General features: G+C 34.8%; 1 protein-coding gene across 1 annotated transcript; it reads left to right on the top strand.

Annotated features, from left to right (window-relative positions):
* The first annotated feature begins 781 nt into the window (after positions 1-781).
* Positions 782-5,149, top strand: LOC149439257 (brevinin-2MT1-like). The gene is made up of 3 exons (XM_089659242.1): positions 782-857; positions 1,764-1,846; positions 4,905-5,149. The coding sequence occupies exons 2-3, from the start codon at positions 1,773-1,775 to the stop codon at positions 5,056-5,058; spliced, it is 228 nt and encodes a 75-aa protein (XP_089515368.1). The 5' UTR covers positions 782-857; positions 1,764-1,772; the 3' UTR covers positions 5,059-5,149.
* Positions 5,150-11,110: the final 5,961 nt, after the last annotated feature.

Below are 11,110 nucleotides of genomic sequence, written 5' to 3'. Positions count from 1 at the left end.
AATAGGGAAAAAAAATTGGGCGGAACCATTAATAAACAACAATTGGCCAAAGTAAAAAATAATAAATACAAACAGCAATTGGCCGGAACTATTAATAAACAACAATTGGCCAGAACCATTAATAAACAACAATTGGCCGGAACTATTAATAAACAACAATTGTCCAGAACCATTAATAAACAACAATTGGCCGGAACCATTAATAAACAACAATTGGGCAGAACTATTAATAAACAACAATTGGCCAAAGTAAAAATAATAAATGGCCACAAAAATTGGCCAGAACCATTAATAAACAACAACTGGTAAAAGTAAAAATCAACAATTGGCCACAGCAACAGTCCTATGGACCCCATACCACAAAAAAAGTGTGGGATCCCCTTCAAAACATGGAGACATTTCGCTCTAAAAACATCAACACCAGGATCCTGCTGGATCTCCAAATACTCTCCCCCTCAATTGTCCCCAATGTCGTCCGCAGAGTTAAGAATAGAAGAAAGAGACTCTCATGGAGTAATAAAACCAATTTCCAATTTAATAGAAAAAAAAAGTAAAAAAACACTTGAACTCTCACAATTAAACATGTCTAAATAGCAGATCAGGAGATATTTGGAATGCTTCTTGGGTGCTGATGTTTGTCCCACCTGGAGGCTACGAGGTAAATATTTTCAGAAATTCATGTGTTATCAGTTATGCTTTCCTGAGAACGATGTGACTTCTAAATTAATTTTTAATTAAACCTTCTGTGTACTCAACTTGTTTCTTCTATTATATAAGCCAACCCTGTTCTTCGTAGAGTAGACCTTCCACTGAAGTCTTCCATCTGTCTACATTCTCAGCACCAGCTGACCTCCCTGGTAAGTATACGCTGGAATATCTTTATTATATTATTAATTCTATTATATTTTATTTTTAGGAAATTAATCCGCGGTCTTCAGCTTTCCTGTAAAGTATAAATTACTCCTCTAATTTATTTTTATTACAAATGCTGGCAAAGTTCCTCCTATCATCTTTCTCATAACCTAGAATTAAACCATATATTATGAGACATTATGATGAGGATCACGTAACGTTTTAGTTTTTGTATTCTGTATGGGAATCTTTTTTACAATTTTGATGGAAATTCTCACATGGAAGAAAAATATATTTTAAATATATTTTAAAAACTACATTCTTAATATATTCTTCCCAAACATATTGACATATATTTCAAATACTACAATTTTGGCCATATTTCCAATATATTTGTGAATATATTATTAAAAATATATTTCATAGTGAAATTTGGAATGCATTTACAAATATATTTAAAAATCTATGTTTAAATGCATTTTTTTAGATGTTCAATATTCACAAATATATTGAATATGGCCAAAATTGTAGTATCTGAAATATATGTCAATATATTTGGGAAGAATATATTAAGAATGTATTTTTAAAATATATTTAAAATATATTTTTCTTCCATGTGGGTGATTATAATGGGAAGAAGAAGGCCTCATTGTTGGCATCAATGGGAATAATAGAACCATCACTGTTGTCAATTGATGGAATAGCGCCCCAAGGGCCAGGCAAAGGCAAGCAAAGGGCCACATCTGGCCCCCAGGCCACAGTTTGGAGACCACTGGTTTAGAGCTCGGACCTTTTATTGTGTTGGAACAACCATTTTATGTATGGCTAACATTAGGGGATCTCGTATTATTTTTGAGTTATATTTTCCATTTTGTCTTCTTTTTCTTTCCATGGATCCAAATGGACCACAGAGCCCAAAGATGTTCACCTTGAAAAAATCCCTGTTGCTCTTTTTCTTTCTTGGGACCATCACCTTATCTCTCTGTGAGGAAGAGTAAGTATGTAGAAGACTTTTTTAAATACAAGTATAGACTTAATTCTGGTAAACCAGCTAAACATATCGGTGAAATGCATATTCCCATATGGAAGAGAAATATATTTTCAATAGATTTAGAAAAAAAAAGTATACATGCGACATATATTTACAATATATTAGCCTACATGAATATATTTTAACATGTATTCCAAAAATGTAAATTAAAATATATTTTCCAAAGGCATATATTTAAAAATATATTTTTCAAAATATATTTTCCAGATATTTTTGAACATCTAAAAAAATGCATTTAAAACAGATTTTTAAATATACTTTTAAATGCATTCCAAATTACACTTTGATATATATTGTAGCATGTGTTCTGAAAATATTTTTAATAATATATTCACAAATATATTGAAATACATTTTTTTAAATATATTGACTATGGCCAAAATTGTAGTATTTGAAACGTCAATATATTTGGGAAGAATATAGTAAGAATTGTATTTTTAAAAATATATTTAAAATATATTTTTCTTCCATGTGGGAAGTATAGACTTAATTCTGGTCAAACAGCTAAACATATCGGTGAACTGCATATACCCACATGGAAAAAAAATATATTTTAAGTATATTTAAAAATCTATGTTTAAATGCATTTTATGTAGATGTTCAAAAATATCTAGAAAATATATTTTTAAATATATGCCTTTGGAAAATATATTTTAATTTACATTTTTGGAATACTTGTTAAAATATATTTGTGTAGGACAATATATTATAAATATATGTCGTTTGTATAATTTTTTGTTTCTAAATATATTGAAGATATATTTTTCATGTGGGTATGAGCGTTGTTTTAGCTACCAAATAATTTTACATCTGTTTATTGAGTCCTGGAATTTGCACAGCTCTGTCACACAGTACAGGGGAACAGTGTTGGATAAAAAATGACCCGTGACACCTTCCCAGCATGTGGTTGGACTACTGACCTGCCGGTCTTGGCTTAGCCAGCTCAGTACCTGTCTTTGTGCTGGGATCGCGTCACACGCACAAAGACCGCGGTGTCACTGAGAGCCCCGGGTCCCGTTCTAACAATCAGGACCCGGAACTCCTGATTCCGGGTCACATGATCGCTGTGATAGCCTCTGATTGGCTATTACAGCGATCAGTCACTGTGAAACCCACCCCTTGTTTTTTTTTTTTTTTTTTTTCTCTCTGAATGGAGAAGAGAGATACATTATATGTCTCTCTCTCTCTCCTTGCAGAGAGAAAAAAAACAAAAAACAAAAAGCTGTGTGTAAATAAATAAGCAAAAATATAAAAAAAAGAAAGAAAAATACCTAGATTGAGGTTTGATCTACTTCAGTGCCAGGGTTAGTGTTTGGGTCAGGGTCCGGGTCAAAGATTTATTTTTTTTTAAATTGGTATCAGTGTCAGTTGGTGTCAATTTCAGTGTATTTTAGGTAGGACAAAAGGAAAAAAAAAAAAGCCCAATGCGCCCTATTGTTTTTGGGCTGTACTATGGGTACAAGCAACAAATAACATACACACATATATATATATATATATATATATATATATATATATATTTATTTTTTTACATTGGTATCAGTGTCAGTTGGTGCCAGTTTCAGTGTATTTTAGGTAGGACAAAAAAAAAAAAAGAAGCACAATGCGCCCTATTGTTTCTGGGCTCTATTACAGGTACAAACAACAAGTAACATACACATATATAGTATCGCTGCGATTGTCAGGAGATGGAGAATTTATTTTGGTTTGTGCTTTGGTGGTAAGTTATGGTAGTAACAAAAAACATGCAGCTAAATTAAAAAAAAAAAAACTTTTTTTTTTTTTACTATTTTGGGCCGGTTTTCCTTTGATAATAAGAAAAAAATCAGGAGATATCCATTACCATTTACCATTAAACGAAAGCCCAATTTGTCCTGAAAACAAATGCGGTAGAATCCACCTGGATGTACAAAGTAGTTGTGATGGGATGTACGGTTTAACTAACGCATGTCAAAGTTGTCAAATTTTCCTTGGGCATTAAGATTTATTTTACCCTTAGGAGTAAGGGGGCTAATTGAACAAGCTGAAGTTAGCAGCTGATTGGCTTCACCAGAGTTTTCACTCTCCGGTTTTAGTAAATCTCCTCCACTGTGTCCAAAAAATACACATTTCTTTTCCCCAGTGAAATACAGTTTTTTTTAAATATAATCAATGTTGTTTTATGTTAATATTATTATAATGTAAAAAAAAATCAACATTTTTGTTCCCAATGAAATACAATGTTTTTATGTTATTATTATTATTATAATAATACAGGATTTATATAGCGCCAACAGTTTACTCACCGCTTTACGACATAAAGGAAGACAATGCAGCAATGATACAGTTCAATGCAAAGGGGTTAAGAGAGCCCTGGCCCTGGGAGCTTACAATCTAAGATTTTGCACTCCCCAGTTTTAGTAAATCTCCTCCACTGTGTCCAAAAAATTTAAAATTTTTGTTCCCAGTGAAATACAGTTTTATATGTTGTAAACAATGTATTTTTATGTTATTATCATTATTATTATTATTATTTTTATAATGTCCAAAAAAATACTCATGTTTGTTCCCAGTGAAATAAGTTTTTTTATGTTGTAATCAATGTTGTTTTATATTATTATTATTTTTTAAAAAATACACATTTTTGTTTCCAGAGAAATAGTTTTTTTTATGTTATAATCAATGTAGTTTTATGTTGTTATTGTTATTATTATTATTTTTATAATGTCCAAAAAAAATACGCATTTTTGTTCCCAGTGAAATACAGTTTTTTTATGTCATAATCAATGTTGTTTTATGGTATTATTATTTCCAAAAAAATACACATTTTTGTTCCCAGTGAAATATGTTTTTGATGTTATAATCCACGTTGTTTTATGTTATTATTATTATTATTATTATCATTATTATTATTATTTTTATAATGTCCAAAAAAATAACCATTTTTGTTCCCAGGGAAATACAGTTTTTTTATGTTGTAATCAATGTTGTTTTATGTAACGATAACTGTGTCTTCTTCCAGGAGAGGTGCCGATGAAGAGGAAGAGGACGTTGTAGATGAAGAAGTAAAAAGAGGTGTTTTGGACGCAATCAAGAAATTCGGCATAAGTGCTCTCAAGGGTGCGGCCACGGGCTTGCTGAGTTCAGTGTCTTGCAAAGTTTCTGGAACCTGTTAAGCCATGAACTGGAAGCCATTTGATGTGAAATATCATTTAGCTAAATGCTAAATGTCTGATTAAAAAATAATAAAATATTGCATGCACTGTGTTTCCTTCTTTATTACTTTTTTTTATGATTAGCCTATTTTATTTGGGGGAAAATAATGGTCCTTGCTGCACTTTCTAGGGCTGTGTTTCTCAATCTTTTTTCAGTCAAGCCACCCTCTAAAATTACCAACAGTCCCAAGGCACTCTTTAAAATTATGGACAGTCCCCAGGCACCCTTTAAAATGATGGACAGTCCCGAGTCACCCTCTAAAATTATGGGTGGTCCTGAGACACCCTTTAAAATGATGGACTGTCCCGAGGCGCCCTTTAAAATTCTAGACAGTCCCGAGTCACCCTCTAAAATTATGGACGGTCCCGAGTCACCCTTTAAAATGATGGACTGTCCTGAGGCACCCTTTAAAATGATGGACAGTTCCGAGTAGCCTCTAAAATTATGGACTGTCGCAAGGCACCCGTTAAAATTATGGACAGTCCCGAGGCACCCTTTAAAATGATGGGCGGTCCCGAGGCACCCTTTAAAATGATGGGCGGTCCCGAGGCACCCTTTAAAATGATGGGCGGTCCCGAGGCACCCTTTAAAATGATGGGCGGTCCCGAGGCACCCTTTAAAATGATGGACGGTCCAGAGACACCTTTTAAAATGATGGACAGTCCCAAGGCGACCTTTTAAAATTATGGACAGTCCCAAGGCACCCTTTAAAATGATGGACTGTTCCGAGACACCCTTTAAAATGGACGGTCCCAAGACACCCTGTAAAGTGATGGACAATTCCGAGCACCCTCTAAAATGATGGACTGTCCCGAGGCACCCTTCAAAATTATGGACGGTTCTGAGGAACCCTTTAAAATGATGGACAGTCCCGAGGCACCCTTTAAAATACGGACAGTCCGAAGGCACCCTTTACAATGATGGACGGTCCCGAAACACCCTTTAAAATGATGGACTGTCCCGAGGCACCCTTTAAAATTATGGACAGTCCCAAGGCACCCTTTAAAATTATGGACAGTCCCGAATCACCCTCTAAAATTATGGACGGTTCTGAGGCATCCTTTAAAATGATGGATAGTCCCGAGAAACCCTTTAAAATGATGGACAGTCCATAGCCACCCTTTAAAATGATGGACAGTCCATAGCCACCCTTTAAAATGATGGACGGTCCAGAGACACCTTTTAAAATGATGGACAATCCCAAGGCACCCTTTCAAAATTATGGAGTCCCAAGGCACCCTTTAAAATGATGGACTGTTCCGAGACACCCTTTAAAATGATGGACGGTCCCAAGACACCCTTTAAAATGATGGACAATTCCGAGCACCCTTTAAAATGATGGACAGTCCTGAGAAACCCTTTAAAATGATGGACAGTTCAAAGCCACCCTTTAAAATGATGGATGGCCCCGAGACACCCTTTAAAATGATGGACAGTTCCGAGCACCCTCTAAAATTATGGACAGTCGCAAGGCACCATTTAAAATTATGGACAGTCCCGAGGCACCCTTTAAAATTATGGACAGTCCCGAGGCACCCTTTAAAATGATGGGCGGTCCCGAGGCACCCTTTAAAATGATGGGCGGTCCCGAGGCACCCTTTAAAATGATGGACGGTCCAGAGACACCCTTTAAAATGATGGAAAGTTCCAAGCATCCTCTAAAATGATGGGCTGTCCCGAGGCACCCTCTGAAACGACGGACAGTCCCGAGGCACCCTTTAAAATTATGGACAGTCCCGAGGCACCCTTTGAAACGATGGGCGGTCCCGAGGCACCCTTTAAAATGATGGACGGTCCAGAGACACCTTTTAAAATGATGGACAGTCCCAAGGCACCCTTTAAAAATTATGGACAGTCCCAAGGCACCCTTTAAAATGATGGACTGTTCCGAGACACCCTTTAAAATGATGGACTGTCCCAAGACACCCTTTAAAATTATGGACGGTTCTGAGGCACCCTTTAAAATGATGGACAGTCCCGAGAAACCCTTTAAAATGATGGACAGTCCCAAGGCACCCTTTAAAATGATGGACAGTCCCAAGGCACCCTTTAAAATGATGGACGGTCCTGAGACACCCTTTAACCATTTGCCGCTTGCCCTATGGCCGAATGGCGGCCGGCAAATGTCATCAGCGTTCCGGGTGGACGCCATATGGCGTCCTCCCGCACATGCACAGATTGCGCTCCAGCAGAGCCGCGCAGCGGCGCGATCTGTCACCGGCCGTGTACCTCGGACACGGCCGATGACAGATCTGAGTATCGGCCCCCGTTGCCGGTACCATGTGACCTGCTATGACCAATCACAGCAGGTCACATGACAGTTGTATACAATGGATGGCTTCATTCATGCTATCCATTGTATACTAGTGTATAGCTGTGAATGGTCACAGCTAATCACATGCACATGTCATGTGATTAGCTGTGGCCAAATCACAGCTAAGCACAAAAAAAAACCCCCCTGAATGAATCGATGTCATTCAGGTAAATGCTTGCTTATAGCAAAGTAATTCTTTGCTGTAAACAAATTGTGTAAAAAAAAAAATACTGATCACTTCCTAAAAGTAGTACAATGTTACTATGGTAATATTGTACTACTTTGGTCATAGTGAAATATGAAAAAAAAATCTTAAAAAAAAGAAAAAAAATTAATATAAAATAAAAAATATATAAAAAAAAAAAATATATATATTTTTTTCATACTGTCACCAGTCAGTGTCCCTGATCACCGCCATGCCAGTTATATGATGATGCTGTACTGCACTGGTGAAACTATGTAAAAAAAAAAGAGTGAAACTAATTTTTTTTATTTTTTCATTTTCCAAAAAATTAATAAACAACAATTGGCCGGACCTATTAATAAACAAAAATTGTCCAGAACCATTAATAAAGAACAATTGGCTGGAACCATTAATAAACAACAATTGTTCAGAACCATTAATTAACAACAATTGGCCAAAGTAAAAATAATAAATGGCCACAAAACTTGTCCAGAACCATTAATAAAAAACAATTCGCCAAAGTAAAAAATAATAAATGGCCACAAAAATTGGGCAGAACCATTAATAAAACACAATTGGCCAGAACCATTAATAAACAACAATTAGCCGGAACCATTAATAAACAACAGTTGGGCGGAACTATTAATAAACAACAATTGGCTAAATTAAAAATAATAAATGGCCACAAAAATTGGCTAGAACCATTAATAAACAATAATTGTCCGGAACCAGTAATAAACAACAATTGGCCAAAGTAAAAAATAATAATTGGAAACAACAATTGGCCAGAACCATTAATAAACAACAATTGGCCGGAACCGTTAATAAACAACAATTGCCCAGAACCATTAATAAACAACAATTTGCCGGAACCATTAATAAACAACAGATGGGCGGAACCATTAGTTAACAACAATTGGCAAAAGTAAAAAATAATAAATGGCCACAAAAATTGGCCAGAACCATTAATAAACAACAATCAGTCATAGTAAAAAATAATAAATGGCCACAAAAATTGGCCAGAACCATTAATAAACAACAATTGGCCAAAGTAAAAAATAATAAATGGAAACAACAATTGGCCGGAACCATTAATAAAAAACAATTGACCGGAACTATTAATAAACAACAATTGGTCGGAACTATTAATAAACAACAATTGTCCAGAACCATTAATAAACAACAATTGGCCAGAACCATTAATAAACAACAATTGGCCAAATAAAAAAATAATAAATGGAAACAACAATTGGCCGGAACCATTAATAAACAACAATTGGCCGGAAACAATAATAAACAACAATTGGCTGGAACCATTAATAAACAACAATTGGCCAAAACCATTAATAAACAACAATTGGCCAAAACCATTAATAAAGAACAATTGGCCGGATCCATTAATAAACAACAATAGGCCAAAGTAAAAAATTATAAATGGCCATAAAAATTGGCCAGAACCATTAATAAACAAAAATCGGCCAAAGTAAAAAATAATAAATGGAAACAACAATTGGCCGGAACCATTAATAAACAACAATTGGCCGGAACTACTAATAAACAACAATTGTCCAGAACCATTAATAAACAACAATTGGCCAGAACCATTAATAAACAACAATTGTGCATAACCATTAATAAACAACAATTGTCCAGAGCCATTAATAAACAACAGTTGGGCGTAGCCATTAATTAACAACAATTGGCCAAAGTAAAAAATAATAAATGGCCATAAAAATTGGCCAGAACCATTAATAAACAACAATTGGTCAAAGTAAAAAATAATAAATGGAAAAAACAATTGGCCGGAACCATTAATAAACAACAATTGGCGGGAACGATTAATAAACAACAATTGTCCAGAACCATTAATAAACAACAATTGGCCGGAACGATTAATAAACAACAATTGTCCAGAACCATTAATAAACAACAATTGGCCAGAACCATTAATAAACAACAATTGTCCAGAACCATTAATAAACAACAGTTGGGCGGAACCATTAATAAACAACAATCGGCCAAAGTAAAAAATAATAAATGGAAACAACAATTGGCCGGAACCATTAATAAACAACAATTGGCCGGATCCATAAATAAACAACAATTGGCCAAAACCATTAATAAACTACAATTGTCCAGAACCATTAATAAACAACACTTGTCCAGAACCATTAATAAACAACAGTTGGGCGGGACCATTAATTAACAACAATTGGCCAAAGTAAAAAATAATAAATGGCCACAAAAATTGGTCGGAACCATTAATAAACAACAATTGACCAAAGTAAAAAGTAATAAATTGAAACAACAATTGGCCGTAACCATTAATAAACAACAATTGGCCGGAACCATTAATAAACAACAATTGGCCGAAACCATTAATAAACAACAATTGGCCAGAACCATTAATAAAGAACAATTGGCCGTAACCATTAATAAAGAACAATTGGCCGGAACAATTTATAAACAACCATTGGCCAGAACCATTAATAAACAACAATTGGCCGGAACTATTAATAAACAACAATTGTCCAGAACTATTAATAAACAACAGTTGGCTGGAACCATTAATAAACTACAATTGTTCAGAACCATTAATAAACAACAATTGTCCAGAACCATTAATAAACAACAGTTGGGCGGAACCATTAATTAACAACAATTGGCCAAAGTAAAAAATAATAAATGGCCACAAAAATTGACCAGAACCATTAATAAACAACAATTGGCCAAAGTAAAAAATAATAAATGGCCACAAAAATGGGCGGAACCATTAATAAACAACAATTTGCCAAAGTAAAAAATAATAAATAGAAACAACAATTGGCCGGAACCATTAATAAACAACATTTGCCCAGAACCATTAATAAACAACAATTAGCCTGAAACATTAATAAACAACAATTGGCCAGAACCATTAATAAAGAACAATTGGCCAGAACTATTAATAAACAATTGTCCAGATCCATTAATAAACAACAATTGGCCGGAACCATTAATAAGCAACAATTGGGCAGAACTATTAATAAACAACAATTGGCCAAATTAAAAATAATAAATGGCCACAAAAATTGGCCAGAACCATTAATAAACAACAACTGGCAAAAGTAAAAATCAACAATTGGCCACAGCAACAGTCCTATGGACCCCATACCTCAAAAAAAAGTGTGGGGTCCCCTTCAAAACATGGAGACATTTCGCTCTAAAAACATCAACCCCGGGATCCTGCTGGATCTCCAAATACTCTCCCCCTCAATTGTCCCCAATGGCGTCCGCAGATTTAAGAATAGAAGAAAGAGACTCTCATGGAGTAATAAAACCAATTTCCAATTTAATAAAAAAAAAAGTAAAAAAAACACTTGAACTCTCACAATTAAACATGTCTAAATAGCAGATCAGGAGATATTTGGAATGCTTCTTGGGTGCTGATGTTTGTCCCACCTGGAGGCTACGAGGTAAATATTTTCAGAAATTCATGTGTTATCAGTTATGCTTTTCTGAGATTGATGTGACT

The sequence above is a fragment of the Staurois parvus genome, unplaced genomic scaffold (genome assembly GCF_062004578.1).
Source record: "Staurois parvus isolate SC_StPar_1 unplaced genomic scaffold, SC_StPar_1.0 ptg001140l, whole genome shotgun sequence".
Lineage (NCBI taxonomy): Eukaryota > Metazoa > Chordata > Amphibia > Anura > Ranidae > Staurois > Staurois parvus.
The sequence above is the reverse complement of the archived record's forward strand: the minus strand, read 5'-3'. Positions and strand labels throughout refer to the sequence as shown.

What these genes read in the sequence shown, in the direction of transcription:
- LOC149439257 (XM_089659242.1), top strand. Translation starts at nt 1,773, where the DNA reads ATGTTCACCTTGAAAAAATCCCTGTTGCTCTTTTTCTTTCTTGGGACC. An exon ending in TTATCTCTCTGTGAGGAAGA is followed by an intron (nt 1,847 to 4,904) that starts GTAAGTATGTAG and finishes GTCTTCTTCCAG; the next exon opens with GAGAGGTGCCGATGAAGAGG.